General features: G+C 36.7%; 1 protein-coding gene across 2 annotated transcripts in view; it reads right to left on the bottom strand.

Annotated features, from left to right (window-relative positions):
* CSMD1 (CUB and Sushi multiple domains 1) overlaps window positions 1-27036 on the bottom strand; it is a 1077872-nt gene that overhangs the window by 723388 nt on the left and 327448 nt on the right. For both annotated transcript variants that reach the window (XM_064650377.1, XM_064650376.1), the window contains exon 3: window positions 24985-25097. In XM_064650377.1, the coding sequence (XP_064506447.1) occupies window positions 24985-25097 (113 nt within the window). The remainder of the gene's footprint in view (window positions 1-24984; window positions 25098-27036) is intronic.

Below are 27036 nucleotides of genomic sequence, written 5' to 3'. Positions count from 1 at the left end.
CACCAAGGTCATTACTGTACAGAGATCAACATTTAGTTACAATTTCTTGTCCATTTTGTATAAGATGACTTTTACAGTTAAAACTAATCTTTCATCTTGTCTTATGATGTTTTCTACAGCGCTGCTTATAAGTCATTCTATTTTTATAGATAATATATCTAACACTCAGAAATAAAGCACTGAAAGTGAGAAATGGCAGTAACGGAGGGTCAACATAAATCATTCAGCTACTTGGTTAAGTGCTACCTATATTGTTCAGAATTTCATCAGGAGATTGTTTCCATGTTTATGCAATTACTAATACTTGTTATCTTCCTAATTGCATATGAAGTTTTAAATACTTGAACAAATAATCCTGGAAAAACAACTCCCTCATTCTTCCCTCCCCTGTAACAGGAGTACTGCCTACTGTCAGTCTCAAACAGGACATGAAAATAAGTGAAACTCAGAAACTGCTTCAGTACAATGCCAGATAAGTGTAGGAGGTGCAGAATTACCCTGCAGCTAAAAAAAGAGGAGCTGCAAATGTGCCAGTCTTTTTAAAATGCAACATCATATGGCAGCAAAGAATTTGACAAGGTAGTGCTGAAGTTAGTTTAGCAGCAAATTGGTGTATAAAATGCTACATACCTGAACATTTTTCAGTGTTTATTTTTGACTAAGGGAGTTTTGCTCATTTCTTCATGTTTGCCTTCCCCTCTCCCCCCCCTCACATTTTTCAGTCTTGGGAGTGGCTCACAATTTCTACACTCCAGTCTGCACTAATTTCAAATCATGCTGCTTGCAAGACAGGCAGGTAAAGTCAGGTTAAGCATTACTATAAAAACCTGCAAGTGTCTTACATCTCTGCTTGTGATTTCTGAGATAATTTGAGTTCTATTTCACATCAGCAATGAATTTCCATGAGTGAAATGATCCTTTCTGAGACAGTACAGAATACAATCAACCTTCAGTGTATTTTCTGGCTGAAGCTACAATTTGAAATTGGTTAACATTCTGCTGACATTGCACATAAAGAAACAGCTGAGCTCCCTAAGTACTATTTATCCTATTCTCTTAACTAAATGCAACAAAATGTGGGTTTGATACTGAAATAAGGTGGCAGTGAATATATAGTGAGAAAATAGATTTCTTGTCATTAATTTTTTAGTTACTTTTGTTAGCAGTATCCAACTTAGACAAAATATGAAGTGTAAGCCAGGGATGAGATATTTGTTTGTATAAACTTTATCTCTCATGAATTGCAAAGCTCCTTGCTCACAGACTGTTTTGCTACATTTTGCTGGAACTCTGCTGATCAGATTCTGTTCAACAATACCACTGAACTTTTCTAAAAGAAAAAGCAAAGTTACATACTTTTACTATTACATTCCAGTAGCATGGTCAGAAGGCATGAGACATTCCATGGCCAATCCTTTATTGAAGGAATAATGCTTTATCTTGTATTAACAGTACTTTCTATATGTAAAGTCTCTGAGACTAGGATTCTTATTCTCTATGAAGAGAGAGATCCAAAAAACACTGAAGCATGTTAACTGGGAGCAACATAGGCTGTATAAAATAATATGAGAGACTGCATATTATTACTTTTACAAAGGAGATCCTTTCACTACTCTGAGTGATGCAGCAGTTCTCAGAATAAAACTCTGGAAATAGCCTTTTGCTGATCCACATCCTGTGGGGATGTGGCACATCGCCAGTTGGTGCATAATAATTTAGAGAGCACCTTGTGAGCAGGAACAGCTCAGACTCTCATATGGTTTTAGCACAAGCAGACTAGCAATCTGTAATAATGACATTATAAGATCTTATCCTCCCTAAAAGATATGCATCCATACTGCATTTGTATCATAAGACTAGATTTCAAAACTTCTGAAGTCATCTCTCAGCCCCTTCAACATTTGGACAGGGTAACCAAAGTTCCAGCTCTGCCTTATCTCCAAAACTGATTGAATCTTATGGTTACTGACACAAAGCAAAGATACTTTGTCATCTTGCTTTTTAAATGCATGAACAGCGCTCAGTTCATTCACACCAATGATGCTAAAAGCTCCTCCACTGGTGGCAAAGTATTCCCTGTGTTAACAAAGACTTCCTCAGCCAGAAACCCACTCACAGACATTGCTGATCAGTTGCCATGATCCCTATATGTACACGCACTGCTGCCTATGGAGGAGCTGTGATAAAGTTGCAGAGGATTTATTTTCTTAGTCACTGTATATGCATCTAGATACATCTTCATTAAAATTAATTTATGTTGTAGGTATTTTGTGTTGCTAATTGGCTTCCAGCAGAGCTGTTTTGCTAGGCATTGGTTAGTAGTTTTATTTGCGCTGTCAGTCACTGCAGATGTGCCATCCCACAGTGGTCTCAACTGACAGAATTTTCTTTTCCATTCCCCTGCTCCTTCTGGATTTTCCTGGCATTTCTTATCCCCGTCAAAGCTTGTTGATCAAGTTTTTACAGTACTGTAGACAATGTTAGGCTTATGTCATACTGCTGAATTTACATGGAATGTGGAAGGTATAAACATAGACTCTTGAGAAACTTATCTATTGCTATTACACTCAATCTTAACCTCCTTAAGCTTGAAGCGCTTGAAGACTGACTTCTAAAAGGACTTACTTCAGGGAGGTAAACTGGAAAAGAATACATAAAGAAAATTTAGTGAGTGACAGAAACTCTCTTCAGAATCTGAATTAATGTAAACAAACGCCCAAACCAAACCATCCCAGCTGACAAAAAAAAAGACCTGTGAATTAAGAGCAGGTTCTCATCAACTGCAATTATTTTCTCACAACAGTCTACACACCCCATCATTTAATACATAGAAATCTAGTAGGCAAACATTTTCAACATATATTATCAAAAAGATTTGTTAATGATAAACTAATTGATAATTTATTAAGCAAAGCAAATGACATTGAGTACGAACAGCACTGAAATTCTTTTCAATACAAGTTGAATCATGCCACAGATGTTTACTGTTAAAAAAACCCAAAACCTTTAGACAGGATTGATGTTGCTGCAGAAGTGGTGAAATGTGTAAGAGCAAAGTCTATGTAACAGTAAACGAAGTCCATGTATCTTCTACATAATAAATAGAAGATTCTCTTAAATAATATTTCACATTTATCAAGGCAAAGAAATAAAGCACTACTTCTGAATAGCCAACTAATAAAAATAGGAAAAATGGAAATCTGTGTTCTGGATGAATAAAAATTCATTTAATTATTTTACATAAAGTAATACCTTAATCTTTTCACAGCTGACAGAATCATTCTAAAGCTACTTCCTATTAAGCACCGAGTACAGACACAACTATAATATGCTAAAAATATATAAATTGAACGTACATATCTTAGCAAAGTTTTGCAGTATGTTAAGAAGCATTAACAAGTTTTGCTGTTGAGTTGTCATCTTTAAACTCCAAATAAGTACTAAAGTTCAAAGAAGACTCAATTTTATTTGTTTTGAGGAAAATTATTTTCTGGTAAAGTCATCTGATATTTAGGGCACTTACTGGCTTGGAAGATCAACTCCCAAATGACTCAGGATTTCAAGACATGACATGACATGACACCAGACCTACTGTTTTACTTGCCATCACAAATCTGTCCTCCATTTGTCAGTTAATGGGGATGATTTCTGCTGCTAAATACCCTGTCATCTGCAACAAAGCAGTCAGGAACTAATAGAATACCTTTAATTTTTAGCATGCTATCTGATGCAAGCACTAGCACAATACTAGATTCAGCTCAACTTGGTACTCACTCCTAACTGCACAGCTAGCCCTAACTGAGATAATTGTTCAGCAAATCAAAGCTGCCTAGTGAAGCAAATAATTAGGTGTCACAAACTGTTGTGCTAAACCATTTATTTTTTTTACCCTCAATAAGTAACAAGAAGTAACTTAACCCAAGTCTTCCTATCCTGCAAGAAACAGGAAAATGACTAATTATTTTATATCTCCAGATTATACAGCAACACTTTCTTTTCAAAACTTTTGAATCATGAAATTGTTCTTAGGCATAGAGGCTATGTCTTAGGAGCAGAACACTTTGCTCTGAAAGAGGTCAATACCTGAGTGAGCATTTGAAAGTTGATCAGTGCACAGTCTTTCTGCTCAGATACTAAACAGTATAGGAAGAGTTCAGACTGTCTCACAAATTTTCCAAAATAAATAAGCATTAATTTGAGTTGAACACAATGAAGACTTAATTCTTAGATATCAATATTTTGAAGCAATTGTGCAATGATTTTGAAAATCAGGTTTGTAGATCTTCATGTGAAGTGAAAAGTTGAAATTTCAGTGATTTTCCTTTTTTATATATAGGTTTTTGGGACAGAAAATAAACGCCACAAGAAGTGATTCACCTCCTCCTAAAATAGTGTGCAAAGCAAACTGAGATGAAAGCTCTTCAGAGGTGTCCATTTCTCTTCTTTAAAGGAGGGAGTCCAAATTCCCCAGATTAGATAACCTTTAGAGACTAGACTCAGTTCAAGACTGAGAAATTTAGATGAAGATGCACAGGCTGTCTAAATGTTCTTTATAGTCAACAGAGAACTAATCCATAGTCAGTAGAACAAATCAGCTTACCATAAAGTTAACACCTATGACATTATTTCATAAAAACCAGACCCAACACTGAATTCAGTCCCAGCTGATGAGGACATTTTCTCCTTAGGTCTTGAAAACCCCCAAGGATAAAGATTCTAAAATTGTTTCACAGCTTGACTATCTTCATGGTCACTCTTATTTTACTCATCTGGAACTTCCTTTTTTTCCCATTATAATTGTTATCTTTCCCTCCTGCTCTTTCCCTCAATAAAGATCCTGGCTCTATCTTACTGGAAACATCCCTGTATGGGACTAAGGTCCCCTTGAAGCTCTGTCATCTGAAAGGCTGAGGAATCCCAGCTCCCTCAGACTCTCCTTACCGGCTAAGTGGAACAGGCCAATAGCTCTATGCTGAACTCATTCCCATCTGTTAATGTCTTCCTTGCATTAAAGGAGCAAAAACTATATTAAATATTCCCATGTGGGTTAATAAGCACCACGCAAAGGGAGCAAGGGTGGAAATTTACTTCCTTAACCTACTGACTATGTTCCTCTTTATACAGGCCATTGGCCTTCATCATCACCAGTGCACAATGGTGGCTCGCGTAATGCCTACTGTCTGCCGGAACACCAGATCTCTTTCAGCAAAGCTGCAACCTGAGCAGTCACTCCCCAAATTGAATTGGGAGAGTAATTTATTCTATCACAGGTGAGGAATTTAATATTTGTCCCTGTTGGCTTCTTGGCTATTTGTCCAGTACCGGGACCACTTAAACTGCAATTTGAGTAAATTGAATGAACCCCCATCCCCGCCTTCTTTGTTGTCGTCACTTCCCCTGTACATGTTAATACAACAGCAGTGGTAAAATAACGGCTGTCATTTTCCCTGAAACCCTATGCCACCATCTAGTGATGAGTTCATGGCCACACTGCCCTACCAGCTTTCCCAGCTGACAGGGTCATGTTCACTGCTGAAATAACCATACCCATCCCATTTTACTTCCTACGAAAGTAAAATATTTGCAATATTCTAACACAAACTGACATTGTAAATTTTTGCATTTTAAACAGAATGGTGCAATTTGAAACTGCTGGCTTCTGAACCTGAACCAGCAGTGTGCTCAGGTGGCCAAGAAAGCCAGTGGTGTCCTGGCCCTTATCAGGAATGGTGTGGCCAGCAGGACTAGGGAAGTGATTCCCTCCTGTACTCAGCACTGATGGGGCCACACTTCAAGTGCTGTGTCCAGTTCTGGGCCTCTCATTACAAGAAGGACAGTGAGGTGCTGGAGTGACTCCAGAGAAAGGCAACAAAGCTGGTGAGGGGTCTGGAAAGCATGTCCTATGAGAAGTGGCTAAAGGAAGCTGGGTTTGTTTAGCTTGGAGAAGAGAAGGCTCATGGGAGACCTTACCACTCTTTACACCTGCCTGACAGGAGGGTGTATCCAGGTAGGGGTCAGACATGAAAGCAGTAGCAGAATAAGACTACAGAAATTGCATCTATTAAATCATCAAAACATACATTGTGTTGTTAGTCTTCTCATATACTAGCATTGCACTGCCACAAGTAACCAAAGAAAATATTATAGAGGCATTCCTACAGCAAAACAACTAATATATACTAACTCTTAAATCCTTGTGAGAAAAAAAAAACAAAACCACAAGTGTTTTACCATCAAATTAAGCCTTAGAAATTACCATCAAATAAAACCTACGGTGTACAGCTCTTAAGTTTATAAGACATGTTAAAAGCAATATACATATGTTGTTTTTAGAATCAAAAAAAGAGTATGAAATTAAGGAACTTTTTTTGCTTCTTTTGTTTTCTTGGACAGTCAGGGAAGCATTTTTGCTATACTCTTTCTCTTTATGGAGTTATTAACAATGTATCTTGCATAATATTTCAAATGCGAGGATTAGCCAGGTTGGAATGAAAAATTTACAGTCCAAAGTGGAAAAAAGACTTTGCACTAGCAGGCACAATTTCCATCCACACAACCTACATTTACTTAAATACATCTATATGAACAGCTCTTTCAGAAACAAAATCGCTGATTAAGAGTGTAAATTTCAAATAAGCTCAATACAGTACTAACAATTATTTCCCAGGAGAACTTCTATTAACATCAGTGAGTGTTAAGATTAAGCTAATACTGGTTTTGAAAATTTAATACTTAATTGATCAATTTAGCAACAATGCAATTTGTCTCAAGTTCTTGCTACATCTGAAGCATAGTGAATAAAGCAAGATGAATGACTCAGAACAAACAATTTCTCCTAAAAGGTTATGCTGGTTTTGGCTGAGATAGAGCTCATTTTCTTCATAGTAGTTAGTACACCATCCCCCCACTCCTCCCTCCTTCCCAAATTCTATGTCCTCCCCCCCAGAAGCACAGGGAGATGGGGAATGGGGGTTATGGTTAATCCATCACAAGTTGTTTCTGCTACTGCTCAGGGAGAGGAGTCCTTCCCCTGCTTCTGTGGGGTCCCTCCCCTGGGAAACAGTTCTCCACAAACTGCTGCAACATGGGTCGCTTTTCCATGGGGTGCAGTCCTTCAGGCACAGGCTGCTCCAGTGTGGGTCCCCCACAGGGCCACAAGTCCTACCAGAAAAACCTGCTCCAGTGTGGGTTCCTCTATCCATGCCAGGATCCTGCTCCAGCACAGGTTTATCATGGGTTCACAGCCCTCTCTCAGGCATCCACTTGCTCTGGTGTGGGTCTCCTCCATGGGCTGCAGGTGGATCCCTGCACCTTTGTTGTGCTCCATAGGCTGCAAGGGCACAGCTGCCTCACCATGGTCTGCACCACGGGCTGCAGGGGAACCTCAGCTCTAGCACCTGGAGCACCTCCTCTCCCTCCTTCTGTGCTAATCTTGGTGTCTGCAGAGTTGTTCACATGTTTTCACTCCACTCTTCCCTGGTCACAATTATATCTGCCCAAAAACTTTTTTCCTTCTTAAATATGTTATCACAGAGGCTTTATCATCATTCCTGATTGGCTCAGCCTTGGCAGCAGTGGATCCATCCTGGAGCTGGTTGACATTGGCTCTGCTGGACATGAGGGAAGCTTTGGTCACCTTCTCACCGAAGCCTTCCCTGTGCACCTTCCCCACCCCCCCCAGCTACTGAAACCTAGCCACACAAACCCAATACAGATAAACTGCAAAAATAAAGGAATGGCCTTCATGAGGCACTGTGAAACTGAAAAAAGTATTATCAAGGACTTGAAGCCATAGAAAATATATTCTATTTCACAAGAAATTCAAGTTTAAGAATATTTTTCTGCAGCAGAAAGCATGAAAGTTAATTATAACACATTTTTATACTTTAACATACATAAAGACTATCATCTTTTTCTCTTATTGAGATTTGAGAATTATTTCCTTTCGAAGTTTTGGTTATGTCATTTTGCTCTCTCATTATTTCTGTTGCTCTTTTGCGGACATTCTTTGTCTACACATTCTGAAATGGTGTTGCCTAGAGTGAGATGCAAGCCCTTGGCAGAAAGATATAGAAGAATGTTTCTTTACCTTGTTCTCTTTTTTTATATGTGTAGCTGTAACAATGATTTCCCCCCCTCAGCAGAACAATGTTCCCTCACGATCCCTTACAAGCTCTTGTAACATTTCTTAGGGTAGTGCCTTCTAGCTAGTCTCTCTTGAAATGTGTAGTACATATGTAAAGATTATTATTTGTATAAAAGTAAGGAAAATTGTCATTGCTTTTCTGACTGTCATGCCGTTTATTTGGGGGGCTTATTTTCCTTCAGATCATTTCCCTTGTTTTGCTTATACTTTGAATCCTCTTCTTACAGCTACTTTAATGTAATTTGCAACTAAATGCTACCTGTTCCTTCTTCAGGCTGCTTACAAAAGTATTGAGTAGTGCTCAATCCAGAGCAGAGGTATTTTGGGATCTCACTCAGCCCATCACTTTTGGTGGCAAATTACTTCACTGATTTGAAAACTGTAGTCAGAGTAGCTGCCTCACCTAACAGTGTTTTATATAGTTCCAGCTCCTGAATGTCTACAACAACTCATCCAAGAGACTGCAATCTACTCTTTCTGAAAAAGTTGTATAGAAAGGTAGAAAAAGAGATAAGACACTGCCTGGAATTGGAACACTGCCTGAAAATTAGGTCGAATCTTTGAATTATTTCAAGGACAATCTTGCTGAAAGAGAGGCATTCTGCTATTCCATAGTGGTTTGATACTCCTGTGCAAGGTCCTGCAGAAAGAAGGGAGGATCATCGTCTGCTTCCTTGATTTCTGGCCTGTTTGACTGTAGGACGAAATCAAGGAAAAGTTCACTTACATGTCAGAATGCAAACTGTCCATCAAGAGTTGGACAAAGGCTTCCTTTGTATCATTCAAATCATAAAGGCCTCTAAGGCTACCCATGGTTTGTTCTCAATTTTTAACTTCAGAAAAAGAAACTGTACCACTATGCAAAATATTTTGATTGGGTCTTCACAGCAAATCACTTTAACTTCTATCTGTACAGACTCCCAGTAAAAGTAGAGTTGCCATTAATGCCATTTCAAGTTTAACTTTAACAAAGAGGTATAGCGACCAACCTACCTAATTATAAATTATTTTTTTTTTCACTTACTGCCATTCCAAAGACACATTCTGACACCACCAACAAAAACCCAAACAAACAAAAAACAATCCTGCAGCAAGTGTACTAATATACTGTAACCTCCTTCAGAGATGCAGGAAAAAACATGGTAAACTACAAGAAATAAAATGGTCTGGACAAGTAATTTACAGCTACAATCAGAGCATTATACTAATGGATAGTATATTCATACTGGAGAAGAATTCATTTTGTAGCTAAGCATATAATGGTTTCACAGACAGAATGGTCAACATTTATAAGAGTAACTTGTTTCCATTACAGTAAACATTCATGAGGTTTGCATAAACAGAAATGCCTGACTTAGGTTATATGGTTATATGCATAATACATGAAGATCTGAAGAACAATAAGTGAAGAGACAGGGGTTCAATCAACACTGCAAGACTTTTATAACAAGAAGTAGCTCAAAATATCTGACTCCATTTCTTTATTAATGTCACATTACTTGTATGTTTCTACAGCTGTGTGCCTGCTTTCTCTTTATGTGTGCAAGAGAAGCAACAGAAGGCAAGCATACATTTCCATCTATTTTGTTGTTATTTCCGATGTTCCTTGAATATAATGACTAAAATATTATTCATTCTGAATTATACATGTTTTAGTATAAATGTGAATATCAGACAGGTATCATGATATAATGTATCAGATGTTATGACAATAAATTTATATTGGTACAGTACTTTAACAGATTTTTCAGTTTTATGTTTCAGCTAGGGGATGAAACACCCAACTAGTGATCATAAAACAACTGTGCTGAGTTATGCATTTTTAATAATTTAGCTCTGTGTTTATACTGTGGAGGGGCATCATTTATCCATTTAAACACTCTTTTTAACTAATGACCCATGCAATTGCTTACAGCAAGCATCTTTACCTCCCTGCTTGTCTTTTCAATAATTTTGACAGTCGAAATAATCAGGAGAAGCAATATGAATGTTAAGATTAAAGTAATTTCTTCATTATAGATGGACACTACATCTTAAACATGGCTCAACCCCAAAGATACCAAAATTCAACGGTAGTGGATTCATAAACAATAAAGTTTTATAGAATTCTATACAAAATTGATATAAAAATTGTTATAATTCAGTTTACGTACAATTTCTAGGTATACAGATGGCTATCCTCATAGGTAACTATTACCTATCAGGCCCCTTTGAAGGGAAATATTCAAATGGGCACTGATTATAAACACTAGATTTTTCTTGGATATGAAACATGAAGATGAAGTCAACTGAAGTTGTCAGGGACAAATAAGTCAAAAATGAAAAGTGGTCTAGGGAACGTAGGCTTTGCATATCAACATTATCAAAACCAAAACAAACTAGAAAGGCTGCAGGGAGTGACTGTGTGCCTTGGGAAGAAGTTTGTAATCATTTAGGAGCAATTTCGACTAAATTTTTCCACTCAACATTTAGAAGTGCCAGGTATGCCATTTAGAATTCAGTTACAAGAAAAAAAAAAGGGCCTCTACGTGTCTGATTCTTTTTTTTAAACAGTTCCTTATGCATCTATGGTTAGATAGAATATCCTCATAAAAGAAAGGTTCTTATTCTGCTGTAGTACTTCTTAATTAAACAGTTAAAAATCCCTATAAGAATCAAAATAATTGTGCTTTTATAGATAGAAAAAAGCTGTTGACAGTGTGAAGTGACCAAATCCAGGATTTAGCCACTGATTGGTCACTCAGCCATCAATTACAATTACTCCCTGAAGAAACAAGACCATAGAATGGAATTTTTACACTAGAACCTTTTCAGAAGCTAAACGCAAGGACAGAAGTTGAGGTGAAGTCTTTAAATAGAAAGTAGTAAGATGGGACTACACTGGAACTACCTTGACATGGTGCTGTAGCTCAAGATGTTCATTTCCAGTAGATATGCTCTTCTTATATACACATATTTTGAAGTCTGTGTAAGGATATGGAAATAGAAAGAGTTACCTGAAACAACTTCTGTTATTCTAAGAAGCAGTAAGTCATATGTCAGTCTAACTCAACTGTAGTAAATGACCTCATCATTCTTATCAATATTCTATAAATTACATTAATCTAACATGGAGCTACTTACTTGATTTTTCATGAAAAAACAACAGAAACTACACAAAGGAGCATTTAATCAACACAGTGAAAAGTTCTGACAATCAATATGAGTTGTCCTCACTCTGCCTCCTCTCCAGTACCAGCAACATCACCAATCCCTTTCTTTGAAGATGCTCTGAGTGCCGTGAGTGCAGCCCAGAGTAATCTGGAGTAAAGTCTTCTTGAATTTAATACAAGCCCTCCATTAGTCTTCTATGGCGAAACCTCTACAGCTCATCCACCTTAGACAAAGGCAGCACAGTTGATATTATTAATAACATATACAATATTCTGCTCTGTTTGGCTTTTTCCAATCAAAAGGAAGGAAGAATGAAGAAAATTCATCACTGAACAAGAACCTTCCAAGTGTTTTGGTACTTCATAAAAAAGTCAGGTTCAGGAATCTTCCATTTTCAAGCAAAGTTTTATACAGCATGTCAAAAAGTATAATAGGCTCATGGGATTCTAAGTTAAGAGCAACTATCCATTATGTCTTATTCTAGGAAGTACCTCCTTGTTGAGAAAGTAGTCAAAAGCAGTATCCTGCTTCTATTCAATTTTTCGTTTTAAGTAATATTTTAGTGACTGCTAATGCAAACTGAATTATCAAAATACCAAACATAGCTTACAGTACTTCAGATGTTCAATGACAACAGCAAAAGGGAAAAATGGATTAAAACTTTGAGCAGGACAAAAATTCAAGTCATATAAAATCCATTCAATAATATGCTCATACATGCTGCTTTGAATCAAGCATGCAAGTGTTATGGCAGCAGATGGTGTTGTTATATATGGTGACAACTTTTTTCTCCCATTGCTCAGGGACAAATACACCCTTTTGTTAGTATTTTTTGTGTCAGTCACATGTCTTTTCCTCTTTGCCTTGATCAAAGTCCATTCTTATAACAGACTTGTTTTAGTTAACCTGTGAGGGAACCTCCCTGTTTTACTAATTTACTAGAAAACAGGACTTCGGCTTCTAATTCACATAAATACTTTTGGCAACACACATTGTTAGTTGGCAAAAGTATACTGGAAAATGTCAATGAGAGGGAAACTGTGTTATTCCAGTGCACATACTGCCTAGCTCTTGTTCACTGTAGGGTAAAGGCTGTAGGTGAAGAACCTGAGCTCAGCCACAGAGTTGACACAATAGGTCTGCAACCACAAGGGAAGATCTTATTCTCTCCCATTATTTGTTTGTTTGTTTCCCACTCATTTTGTCTTTTCAGTGAATCTATGAAGTGGGAGACTTCCTGAAGATATTTTTCCCTCTTTAATCTAAAGTTCTGTATTATAAGCAGCTTTCATTAAAACTAGTACCTCATAGCTCTGTCACAAATTCAGGGAGCTAGTCAAGCATAGTCCACCCTAGCTGCCCAGTAGTACATTGAACAGGCAAAGATTTCACAGCCAACAGTTCTCTGGAGAGTTCTAATGGAAGCTTTGATCAAACCAGGCAATTTTGGAAACTAAAGCTGTATCAGGAGAAGTAACTGTTTTATGTATGCCATGTTTTGCAATGGTGAAGCCCTGTAATCTGGTACTGCCATCCTCGGTAACAGACCATAAGCTCTGTAAGGGGCTTGCAAGGCCTCAGGACCAAGGCTTGCTACAGTTAGGCTCACTCTTCATGAAGTTCTCCAAACTTGCCTGCAGCTTTGCTTTGCTTGATTTAGTTGTGATAGAAATTTCTCTAACTGATAGGCTATCTAAGGCTAATTTGGTTTCCTTGTTTTTCCTTTTTTTATGGTGGTACAACCATAATTTTATGCGGATAGCTGTAGTGAAGAGTTACTCTTTGCAGAATGAAATATTTTTCAGTTGGCACAATGACATAGTTAAAGGAAACATGGGTCTGGTTTGAGACTTTGAGAAGCAGCGATACAGGATGTGATCCAGGGAAATACGTGCATAGGAACAATAAGTGATGAGCCAAAAGCTTGGCACTAGAGAACTCACAGCTATGAACAACTCACCCATAGCCAACTACAGAAACATAGACCTAGACAAAGTAGGAGTAGCTAACATGCATGGGACACCATATTAAGTAAATATGGATAAGGTATGGAACTGCAGACTATGGAAGAAAGAGCAAACATATAAAATTGTCTTAAGTAAGAGTAACCTCAAGAGCATCCTAAAGTGAGGAAGAAGAAAACATCAACTACTGCACCCAGAAAAGGAGGGGAAAGACAAGCATAATACTAGGAAAAATAGTAGGAACCAAGAAGTGGGTGTGCAACTATTTTAACTGCATTCTTATCCTTTTTTCCTTTCCAAATTTAATCTGGACTAATAATGATTAGACTTCAAGCCTGATTAACAATTCCAGGCTTACATAATACACACACAGAGAATGTTCTGCCTCTTTCCCCATAAATAAGATTTTGTGCATCGAAAACTGCTGTTTTAAAATTCTTGTTACTTCAGGTTTACAGTTCACTGACACCACACATGTGCCTTGTCTTGTTAAGCAAGTGTAAGAAAGGCACAGATCTAATAAAGTCAAGGAAATTGTGTGACCTTCCATTCCTCCTATGGCCCTTTTCAGGTCAATCTAACAAGCCAGCTTCAAAGAACCTTAAGGCAAGATTTCTTGAAAGTACATCATGCATGAATAATTCAGTAAATATTTTAGGAAGTCTTGCAGCATATACAAGATGAAAGATTTCAAAGTGTTAAAGGATGTAAATAAAAAATACAGAGTTAGGAAGTACTCAAAGTGGTTTTTACAGACTCATAGCAACACACATACCTAATGAAGTTAATGAGATTACTTGGGTGAATAAATAGTATTTAGACAGGCAATACACAGTGGTCCAATAGCATTGTAAAAAAACCATGGAATTCTAAAATACACAAGGTGAAGATTATGTGAGAGATTTGAACAATTCTCAAAAGTTTCAGTTAAAATGCAGTGTCAACATCATGTGTACTACAATCAACCTACTCCCTTTCTTCGCAATTAAAAAGGTGAGTGACTTAACAAGCTACTTGATTCCTTACTAAGCAAGATCAATGTCTTAGTTAAAATTTAGACATGCTTGTCTAATATTTTGTTGCAAACTTCCATATATCTGCCTTATTGTCCCAACTGCAGAAGAAAAACATGAAAAGTTATGCAAATGAAACCTCCAATATATGGGAAGGATATGAATAACAAAGTAATTGGTTTAGTTCAACAACAGAAGATGAAAAGCAAGGTATGTGACTATATTTATATGCTAACTATCCATCTAACACAGCAAATTATGCAACCTTTAATTAATCAGGAAAACAGCTGCTGGCTACAGTAACATAGCATATCCAACTTTCTATTTTCTATCCCAATAACCCACAGGTTTTATTCCAAAAATATTGAATCTACCCTGGATCAGAACTACACCTTTCACCAGTTTAAAGAAACAAAATTCTGCAAACAATGATTCCAGATAAAATAGAATTTTTTTCTATTTTCTTCTATTTTTACAAGAAAATACATAAAAGCCCAAAGTCATTTTTGCCATTGCAAGCAGATTTGTAATAAATACAAAGCAGTTATCAACAGTAACTCTTAGTAAGCTGCAGAGACTTTTTTGTAAACGCAGAAATACAGTTTTCATAATAAAAAGAGATACTACCTTAAATTAAGGACAATTGATAACCAAAACATATAAGCAATACAAAGAGTACTACAAAGCAGAACCAGCATGTCTGAAAATGCACTTTTGTCATCTGAGAGTTGAAAAGCCCAATACAAATTTCCCTGATTTGTACCGGCCAAAGGAAAAAATAACTTGCTTTACAAGTAAGACCAGAAATGAAGCAAGTCATAGTCAGATTCATTAAAATCTAAGTAAGTGTCAGCTACATTTCATCTGAGACCCTCCTGAAGGTAAGTTAACACTACTGAATATATCCAACAACTAGAAAAGGAAGTAGGATTTAACTCTTCAAACAAATAGAAGCCTGGGGATAAATGCATCAAAAATCTCCCCTGACTAATTTGGCAACATGCACAAGACACTGGTAATATTTTAATTTCCACACTGGTAAAGAGGAAAATACTAAGTCCAGAAATGAAAGTTCAGGCAAAAGGAGGTTTGAATGGAAAATAGACTCCTTCTTTAACTACATGCATCTTGATATTCAGCATCAGTTGCTGTTTATAATAAATTTAGAGTGGGGGCAGGGAAGGACACAGGTTACTTAGCTAAAATTGTAACTTCAGCAAATCTGTAAGGCTATGAACAAACAAGTTATTCCCCCAAATCCCAGTTGGCTGCAAAATGGAATAAACAAAAATGTCAACTCTGTTGAGTCACATTGCATGTCTTGTTTCAGAAAAGCACTTGGAGATGTGTTCCATAAATTCCTTATGCAGATGAATTTAAAAAAAAAGGAAAAAAAGATCTAACACAATTTCAAAATTGCTGAAATTTTGACCTTGTTTTTTTCTCAAACTTTTGCTGCACCAGGAGAGTTTATTTTAACTTAAAAAAAATTGAAGTCCAGGTAGAAGAACTGGAACATTTTGAGCAAAGAAGAAAAGTTAGTCTTTTTCTATTTAGTAAGTGGGATTTCGCTTGGTTTTGGTTATTTTGGGGGATTTTTTTTTTTTTAAAGCTATCTACAAGCTATCTATCAGTTTGCAAGATTTTTATATCGTGCTACACATCTGTACGGCTTCCAGCTGTGACAGAATTAAATTTCTTCATAGTACCTAGTATGGGGATATATTTTGGATTTGTGATGAAAACAGTGTTGATAACACAGAGATTTTTCAGGAATTGCTGAGTAGAGCCTACATAGTGTCAAAGCCTTTTCTGTCCTGTCAACAAGCAGGCTGGGAGTGCACAAGGAGTTGGGAGGGAACACAACTGGGACAGCTGACCTCAACGGACCAAAGGTATATTCTATACCATAGGATGTTATACTCAGCAATAAAATGGTCAGGAGTGGAGTTTGGCCAGGGCTGCCATAGCTCAGAGATATTTGGAGTGATGGCCTTTGTCTTCCCCAGTAACCATTATGTGTGATGGAGCTCTCCTTTCATGGAGACAGCTGAACACCTGTCTGCCCATGGTAAAAAGCGAATTAAATCCTTATTCTGCTTTGTTTGCATGTGCAGCTTTTGCTTTAACTATTGAACTATCTTTATCTCAACCCACAAGTGCTCTCACTTTTGCCCTTCCTATTCTCTCTCCCATCCCATTTTGGGGGCCAGTGAGCAAGTAGCGGTGTGGTGCTTAGCTGCCTACTGGGGTTAAACCACAACAATAATGTTAATGCTGATTCAGATCAGTCTGAATCACTGACTGCACTCAGAGAATCTTGACATTTCAAAATACTCCTGCAGTGTTAATAGCAGCCATACAAACACACAGCAATGAAGGCAGATAAGAAAGATCATGAAATAGGATATTAATATCAGCACAGTTGGGATGATGATCTTCTAGGATATAGATTAGATTTTCCAGTATTTTAATACTCAACAGCAGAGACTTAAAATCACTGTATTAAGTTATTTAGGCTAAGAAGAAAGAGAAACAGTCCTATTACAACACTAACTTTCCACTTCTACAACCATATTATAGTTTTACATGCTGTTCTGGTTTAGAACTGGCACCACATAGTAGCAGAGAGGACTAACTCCTGCATTCTTTCCCCTAGGAAGCCTACTTTTACCAAAACATTCTTCTGTTGGGTTTGTGATCTCAAAGAGCAGCAGGAGAATTTTGTGGAGGGAGGTTGCTAGTCCACGAAATGATTACAAGGTATTAACCCCTGACACTGTGACTGATTCGTGCACGAAGGACAGAGACCACAGTAGTTCTTATATGGATCAATAAGTCACTAGAAGGCATAAAATAATCCCTCCCAGAATCACAGGCAGTCAAAAAGACAGTTCCATGAACTTATCTTAAGACATGTAATTCCCTTTCTAAGGGCTACTAGCCACATGAAGGATGTCTTTCCATTAAGGATTGTGCTGGAATGATCTAGCTAGGATGTAAGCTGGAAAGCAGAACACAGCTGACATAGCTTATAATTTGACTAACATAATGGTCAAAGCTCTTCAAAATTATTTTTTCTTTAGATGCAAAATTCATGGGCTCATAATGAGACCTTCAGTATTTAATTTTACTTTTCTGACAATTCAAGTAAGGGGTATTCCATCACAACTTTCAGTACAATGCCTTTTTTCCCTAGGAAAGAATTTCTAATTATGAAAATTCTAATTAGGAAATTTCTGCCTTTGGATAGTTTAAGAAAAAAGCTTTCCTGATTTCTGACTCCTGGTCCTTTGAATATTGCTGAAATACAGCATTTAAACAAAAGGAATTTTGCTTCTTTTTTAATTGATGAAGATTCATTCATACACTTCAGAGCAAAAGCAGATTACCTATCTATCGCCACAAAACCACCATTATGTTTGTCATAAGTTTTCTGAATACATGTAGGATTAAAAATAAATTTATTTAGCTGTTATTGTTAAACTTTTTTGATCTGTACATCACTGATATTCTAGATTAGCTATCAGACATTTACAGAATAGTCTCACAGCACTGCCAGACCTCTTCTGCCCTGAGATTTTACTACTCTTTATAGCATGTTCTGACACATGAAATATCATGGGTTTTTTTAAACTGCATTGTGATTTCTTTCCTGTATAGCATCATTAACAGTCATTTAGATTGTATCATTCAAAAAAAAATGTTATTTTAAAGAAAATTCGCTAAAGAAAGGAAAAGTTGCTTTTTTTCTTTTTAAGGACTGCAGTTGACAAAGGAAATTTATACCTTTGTCAGGAAACAATTACTGCCATTCCAAAGAGGTGCAACTACAAATTTCAGCCTTAAAAGGTCCCATTTCAGTCTGTGCTTCCACTCTATAAAGCTTTCGGTTTACTTCATTGCTACACATAACATTGCTAAAAGGTTTAACAAACATCTCAGCTTGAAAAGAAGAGACAACCAAAATAGCTGATGGTGCATCCCACCCCTCCCCCTCCCCCTGGCCACACTAGGGTCCGAGAAATACTCATCAGGCCTCAGCCTTACCTGCACCTGGGTTAAGCTCCTTTTAAGCTTGTCAGAAACACTGTCTGTTCCTAGGAATTAGTGTTTCCTAACAAGCTCCTCACTTCTTAACGAACAGCCTTGGAAACTTTTTTCCTAAGTAAACACCAAAGTGGAATAATATTTTTTTTCTCAAATTTTCAAACAAAGTTGCCAAACCAAAGTGCAGCCAGGATGAAAGATTATTAGAACTAAAGCCCACTCTTGCAGCCCTATAAATACCGGTCCAGAATGAGACCCCCCAAGCTCTCCTAGACTGCAGTGGACTGCAACCAGCATCTCCCTCTGAGCTGGGACGCCTCTCAGAGATAGTAAACTCTCAAGTAGTACAAAAGTAAGTAGTAGAGTGAACCCTGCCAACGAACTTTGTCCTGCTGTTGCTTTTATATTAAATCTGTTTTTTCCTGATACCTTTGCCAATGATTTTTTAAGCAACCTTAAAACACACATTCATGACAAATACCAAGCAAGAAGTATTGTACTAAAAATAGAAAAAGAAGTATATTAGTCTATTAACAGACGAAGTTGTTAATGCACCAGAATACCAGCACTCCCTATAACATTAATGTTAGTTAAGTTTTCTTACCAAAGAAAAGCTAAGAAAAAGGCAGTTTAAAAGGATGAAACTAATAAAATTTGCACTGCTTCTTTCTCCAAAAATCACAGCAAAACAGAGAATAGTTATAGGTTCATGAGCAATAAACTGAATCCTTCCTAAAACCCATGCAACAGAATATAGCACAAAATGCATAGTTTTCAATTCCATCATCAGATATTCTTTATAACCTTTTGGACCTTTTCAGAGCTGAATATACTAATCCACTAATGTTCACAAGTCATATTCACAGTTTCAGATCATTGGAACAATCAAAGTTTTTCCAATCAAAACTGTTCCAGTGATTGAATCTTCTGGTGGAAAGTTCCCTGCCCATGGCAGTGGGGGCATTTGGAGCTGGATAGCTCTTAAGGCTGTTTCCAATTCAAACCATTCTGTGATTCTATGAAAATTAAATACTATCTAATAGATAAAATAGCACCTATGACTAAACCATAGAGGGTAACTGGCTGAAGATTCAGTAGACTACTCATCTCACACTGAATAGTAGGGGATCATTATGCATACAAGTTGCATAAAGTCAATATTTCCTTGCCAATTTAGCTTCCTACTGCAAACTTGAAATATTTGCCTCAGATTATTCAGTTTGTTTTGCACACACCCATTCCCAGAGAGTAACTACTCTCACCGTAGTATTGCAGTTTGTTGGTAGAACTACACATTAACTAGACTCATGAACAACATGTAGGAAGCAGTGTTCAAGTGCTGATCCAGCACAAACAAATTTTTACTCTTAAAAGAGTGCAGGTAAGGTACTTTGGTACTTCAGGGAGGAGAAAAAAAACACAAACCAAGAAACATTAGCTTGAGTCCAGAGGTCTGCTATCTTGACTGGATCCATGTTGACTGGAAAAATCACAGTCTCAGGAAAATTACCGTGGCAAACTCACAGTATTATACAAGAGATTAATGTTTTCAAGTTTGTTGGGGAAATGTTTCAATTTTTTTGTTTGTTTTAAATAGCTGAAAGTATTGAACCATAAAACGATATAAATAAAAGGAAACCATACCAAATAACAGATACTCAGGAAGAACAACAGCAGCAGGAGGGGGAAAAAAGAAAATTTCTTCAAAGACTACACTGTGGAAGTGTATCACTACTTTCTGCTGTTGATGCTGAAAGGGATTTAAAAAGAAGCTTCAGGGAAGATGCATCAGGCAGGATGAGGTGACTGACAGTATAAATGTTAATGCTGGATGTGAGTGGAAAGCTTTGAGAAATCAAAGAACAAAAGAAAAAAGGAAGTGTGGCTGGAGGGCAGAGGATAGAGGGATGTTCAAGAACTCTTCCTTTGGCAAAGAAAACCTGCTGCTGTAGAACAGAGGTCAAGGAAAGGTACTAACATCAAGTCCAGTACATCTGGCTTGCTATTTAAACATCATCTAGCAATTCTATAATACAAAATACGATTAGAAAAAAAAAACAAACAAAACATCCACACACATAAAAACTACACCCCTCAAAAAACGAGATAGCTTAAAATGAATCAAGGATTGTTAACTTTAGAGGGCAGTTTAATATTTAGTAGCAGACATTAGTATATCAAAATGTAAGCTGACGCCCATGATGTTTCATTTTACATTGATAATCAGGAATGTACCATGAATTGAGTTTTCTACATTCACTATTTTTTTCTTGATTCCCTGAATGGCAGGCCACGCTACTTTGATAGAAGAAAGATCATATAACACTTCTAACATGCATTACTCAAATTAATTATACACATGCATAACAGTTCAGATACTGGTGTCATTTAAAGAGTATTTGTCTCTTGCCAAATATATGCAAGTGTTCTGTACGAGAGAAATACTTCTGACTTTCCAAAGAAAACTTCTACAATGATAAAGCAATGCTGATTTTTTAAATTTATTATGTAGTCCTCAAAGTATCTTTTTAAAAAATGGTTTGTTAACCTCATTATAGAAAGCAAGAATTAAACTGATTTTAACAGGGATTCAAGCAAAATTGTACAAGTCCAAGTAGTTTGTTATTCTCCACGTGGAGGCCCTGCAAAGGCTAAACATATTTTCTATGATATAAACCACTGCAATTATAAAAATTACAGAAAGATATTCTATCCCCTAAGTCACTAATTCCATTGCTTGAAAATTATATTTATATACCCAGTGATGGTAATGGTCAATAAATCATTTAGCAGATTAAGTTGACAAATGCTATGAACTGAACTTACTACTGAATTTCATAGTTGTTTTCACTCATATAGCCATGTGTTTGAAAATTCCACAGCATTTTTTTCCCAGAAATTAATAATTCAAGCTCCCATCAGTTCTAGAATTTAGAGTGCTGATATAATCACTGAGAAAGATGAAAGTATTATCAGTTAAAAATACTAGAGAATCTCAGAAATGGACATATAAATCTGGTGAAGTAATGACATAGTAAAGAAACTCGCATTTCAGCCTAAGAAATCAGTAACTGCACAACTACATCAGTGTCTTGTTAAAACTCTCTGGTCTACTGCCACAAAGATCTGATTTAGTTAATGTTAATATTCACATGGTAGATAGATTACAGCAGGCTAAATCACATAAGCACGAACAATCTGCAAGGGTTTACAGCACCATAATGCGGTTTTATTTGCTCCGCTCTTAACTTATTGCTATATTGCAAGAACAGAAAGGATACAATTATGTCATTGGTGCACAGGAAGCAAGGTCATAAATGAAGAATATACTCTACAAAATGCATAGATCAGAATCTCAGCCCAGGAAAAGGGATGTAGTGTTCTCTCTGCTAGGGATACCACCTATGGGTGTAACTTCAGAGGCCGTTCAGTTGGCACTGAAGTGGTTCACACGCCTTCTTCTCTAGTTCAGTGCCTACCCCCTTTCGCCAGAGAGCTGAACAGAGTACCCTGGAGACAAAATGGGTGAAACCTCACAACAGCCTCCCCTTTGCTCTGAAAAGCACAGGCTCAGCACTGCACAGAATCTAACCCAGCATTAAGTCTTTTGAGAGATAGGAGTAGTTGTTGAAATGCCAGCTTTTACCCCACATGATCACATTAAAAAAAAAAAAAACTTTCTATAGAAAAAATAACTTTAAAGACACTAATCAATTTAATTTTTTTCCATTTTATGGAATGGAAGAATCCTAATTAGATGACATTTTCCTATTCAGAAGAAAAAGTGGCCTGTCACAAGAATTAAAGAAAAAAAATAAATCCTAAACAACTGCTTTTACAGCCCCCCAGAATATGGAAAGTATATATAAATTAATTCCCTTCATAAGTCCCATTATTTGAATTTTTCAGACTTACTTCATTTGCTACCATAGACAATTAGTACAATTACAGAATGTTTTTTTTCACATCTTTACCTAATGATGCAAACATTTATTTTTTCTTTCCTGCTCTCAGTCTGTTAGAATTCTTTAACTTCTGAATGTGATGGATTTTTCTGCTTCTATACAAAAAATTCTGTTACAATTCACTCCTGCAGGCGCCATTAAAGACCCCCAGATTTTATTTTTTGAGCGTACTGTCCTTACCAGCTGACATGTAAATAAAACTTCTCTCCAATTAAGATATTTGAAACCACATTTCTCAAGCTCTGCATTATGACCCCACAGAGTCCCAAACTCTCAGCTGACAACAGTCAGTAGTACTTCAGTGCTCTTGCTTTCAACTGAACAGCAATCCACTTAAGAATGAAATAGCTAGTCAAAACCAGGGATAAGGAGATACTTTTACACTAGTTTAGGGATGGGTAGCTGGCAGAGTGATTATAAAGACATATACTGACTGGTCTGTATATTCCTCTGTCCTAGAGGAACTGAACACCTGCCTATTCACAAAATCACATATGACACAGGGACCAGAAGGTGTCACTATTTAAAACAGGTGGTTTAGGGAACAGTTTCAGGAGTTCTTGAACTATGGGGCAACTCAACTGGCTATTAAGGCAGAAATCAAGCCAAGCCTTCACAAAAAAAGCCTAACCCCTCACTGCTGCAATTTCTTCCTGAACCCTCAATCCACACTGCCTGTCTGTGCACTGAGACATTGTCACTTGAGTGACTTTCACCACTTTTTCGAGAGCTGGATGTCATATTTTGAAGTCGATTTAAAGTTCATTGAAAATGCCAGGTTTACAGCCTTAAATATGAAAGGGGGCAGTGTTGTTTAACCAGGGAGTGGTGCTCTCTGTCAATGTTAATTACAGCTCTTCCTGCTGGGGTTTTTACAAGAAAGTAGGCCAGCAGGAAGTGTCATTATATTACAGCCTGTGGCTCTGTGCATGTGTTCCTAAGCTGACAGTCAAGAGACGTCCTTTAGCCTTTTTCACTGTCTTTTTTCAATATGAAAAACAAACTGCTCAGAATGCATAAAAGGATGAAATATGTTACTGCATGCATCTGCTAGAAGAGAACGATACAGGTACATAGAAAGCAACTTCCTACTGAGAGAACAAAACCAGTTCCTGGTGTGTTCATGATTTCTGATGTTCTTTTTCAACTTACCTAATAAAGCTTATAAAGACTATTAAAATGAAATTTTCTATCTTTCTGCATAGCCCTTATTTAAGTTAAAAAAAAGACTAATAAGCTGATTTACCAGGTGTCCCCCCAGGAACTCTGGGGGACAGAGGAAGGGAGGAATAGCTATCGCAGAGAGACATACTGTGAGGTACTGATACCCAACAGAAAAAGCTCAAAACAAAAAAGTTTGTTAGTCATGACACCTCCTATGCCTCTGTCTTTCACACTTAGGTAACCACCTCAATATGGATATTAGATTCCAAAGATACTTTAAAAAATGCTATAATTTCAAAATATTAATCAGATATGAAAGAAAGATATGCATCAATATGGGGTGGACCTCAGCACTGTCAAAAAGGGAGATGAAGTTTCAAGGGTCTGTGAGGAGCTCCAGGAGAAACATGATCAAAAATTCACCAAGCATTTGAAGCAACCTGTGGTCTCTAAGTTACTGTGACTTTCCTTAGAGTGGTGACCAGTGTAATAGATTTACAAACTTGTAAATGCTATTCCTAATAAATAGCTACAATCAAACCATACTACCTTATAGATTCAGTTCCACATCAACTGCATAAATAAAAGTATTCCAGGCACTTAAATTATTGTAGGCAACTTTTTCGGAATAAACACTTCAACATAAACAAAAAGACTTGGTATTTTGGAAGTAATCTGTAACTGAGCCTTCCGCAACTTCTAGTACTTAAAGCCCTGCATTTTCCGTGAATAAAAAAAGACAGTACTAAAAAACCCAAAGACACAAAAATTCAAAACACCACCACATACTCAGTTTGAAAGAAATCCTGCAGTAACATTCTGAAGACCCTCATTATCCAACAAGCAACTGACTTAATAACTATATCCATTGACTTTGCCAAAGGTTGCAGATCTCTTAAAACCATTTCTTAATACTTCAAGCTGTACAAAAAGCATCAGCCCAGTTTAATGAGCTTAGTTCTTAGTAGACACAAGAACACATGAAATGCTTGGCCTGATTCTTACCAAGAACTGAATCATCATTGCAGTCTAACACCTTCCACAAAGTAAGATTCAACTGATTTTTTAAATTTTGTTTATATATACTTATATTTTTGTTGTTGTCTTCTAATTTTTCACAAGAAGATTAGTGATTAATTTTCAAGACCAGTTAGCATCTATTTCTTTTATCATTTTTATCATTATACCCCTTAAGTTAGGCATTGCCTAAAGAAGTTGTCAAAAGAAATAATTTGGGAAATAATAAGAGAACTATTTAAATGTAGTCATCTCTGAATCCAGCTTTGGAAGCCTGACAAATTTAATTAGGAATTACAGCAGAAATTGAAGTGTCAGAGTAAATGAAATTTAAAAATCAAGACTATGGCACTGATATTGTAAAATTTAAGTGTGCTATGAAGAAAAAACCACCCCAAAGTAATACAATATCCACTGATTATTGAAATCCCAAACAAAATTGAAACATCTCACTTCAACATGTACAATGTGTATTGAGTAGAATAAAGACCTGGTAGGAAAAGAGTTCTTACCTTCATAGATAGCTTTGAAGCCTTGAGCACTGACAGCAAAATCTGTGGTGAAACAGAGGGTGAGGATAGATCCTGTGCTCACAATAGATGATGGAAGCTGAAATCCAGATAACCTGTGCAATAACAAGGCACAAATTACTATAACTTTTCAAAATAAAGCAATCAGTAAGTACAATGAGCATTATGATAAACATCATGTTTCTACATTTGAACTGCTAATGCATTTCACTCTTTACTCTGATGCACCTCTAAACATTCACTGCAAAATTTCAAACATGTCCTTGAGCTTTTTAACGCTCCTATGTTAACACATCTATGCACTCTCCAACAGAAAACACTGAAAGAAAGATCTGTTTGTACCTACTGGAGAAAAAAAAATTATTAGGATTAATTTTATGATGAAGACAGGTAAATTTAGGACACCCAAAAGTAGATACCCAGACCTTGACTCACAAAGATACCTTGTACAATTTGACACAGCTTAGACTATCCTGTCTATCCTCCAGGTGCTGCTTTAGAAAAACCATTGAGCTTATACATTCAATGTGATAAACGTTAACTGACTGGAAAACAAACAAACAAATAAACCCACCACACTTCCACTTAAGAGCTTCAGAAAAACTACCTTATATTTCCCATCTTATTAGCAATCTTACTTTTATACACTAAACAGAATTTTGGATAAGTTATAACTGCAGTATTGATGATACAATTTCCCCATATTTTAATTAATTTTGAGGATAAAATGGATTGAAGCAAAGAGTTTAGATCCTTTACTGAAACATCACTAAACACAGTTTGTTAGCCCTGGCTGATACTACTGAGATGTTGAGGTTTTTTAAATAATTAATTTCTCATGAGTAAGATGCAAGACACCATTACTATCTCAGAAACACAAAACTATACTGGTAGATTACATCACTAGTTAATTTCTGTATTTTGTAATAGGAGTATGTTATTGAGTATGTATAGGACAACCCCCCCAGAAAATCAGCTTTTGCTCAAATTTCAGCCTGAAAGAGCTTCTTGGACATTGAAACAGATCACAAAACTCCCCAAATAAATAAACACAAAAACCCCACCAAAAATGCTTTGATTTTTTTTCTTAATTTGAATGGATAACACAATCCATGCCTTAAAAAAAAAATCTTGCCTTTGAAATTTATTGTATGATGTAGCTATAGATCATTAGTTGGTATCTGGAACTATAGAAAAGAAATAACTGTAAACAACATACAAGTACAGCAGTGTCACTGAACTAGACCTTCTTTGTAAAATTAGGTTTATTTGAGACCACTTTCATATATAAAAAACACATTAGAGGAACTCCATGCTTAAATTACACCAGTCAGGTGGTTCCCCACCTCCTTCCAATTTTGAGCTTTGGCAAACAAATAGATGAGTCAGAGATCAAAGTGAGGAGAGCTTTAAATACAGATGAAGCCATACAGTCGAGGCAACATAAGTCAGCAAAAAGCTTTCTGCAATTTCTTCCTTTCTTTTTAAACAACCTTGTCTCCCATGTGATAATTAGCTGTTTGCTCTAATCTTTTTACCTTCTGTGTGCTTGTCAGCCTAATACTCCTATTCTTTTCCACCTCATTTCCTCTAATTCCAGAAATAACCAGGTTGATTTTCCCCTCAGTCTTCAAACTGCAGAACTACTATAAGGCTTGCCACATCCTATGTTCAGACACTTGTATGTTCTCTCACCTTTACTAGACATTGCAGTTTTTAGGGAAATGTGCCTCTTGTTCCATTTAATAACATAGAGTAGTTATCACTTCTGCCCTACATCTGGAGTGTACTGTAAGACAGTTCATTATTAATTTAGGGTATGCATTTTCTGATCTTACTTACATGTCTCTTCCTTGAGAAGAGATTCAAAGAGTTCTTGTTTTAAGGGGTGGTTGTTTTGGGATTTATTTTTTTTTTATAGCATTACAGTATTTCCAGGATCTAACATTTCTTGCTAAAATACAGGAAACTAGCATGCATTGTAGGGGAAGGAAAGAAAATCAGCTTGAGACACAGAAAGACAGAAGAAGCTAG

This window comes from Pseudopipra pipra, chromosome 3 (assembly GCF_036250125.1).
Source record: "Pseudopipra pipra isolate bDixPip1 chromosome 3, bDixPip1.hap1, whole genome shotgun sequence".
Classification (NCBI taxonomy): domain Eukaryota; kingdom Metazoa; phylum Chordata; class Aves; order Passeriformes; family Pipridae; genus Pseudopipra; species Pseudopipra pipra.
The sequence above is the reverse complement of the archived record's forward strand: the minus strand, read 5'-3'. Positions and strand labels throughout refer to the sequence as shown.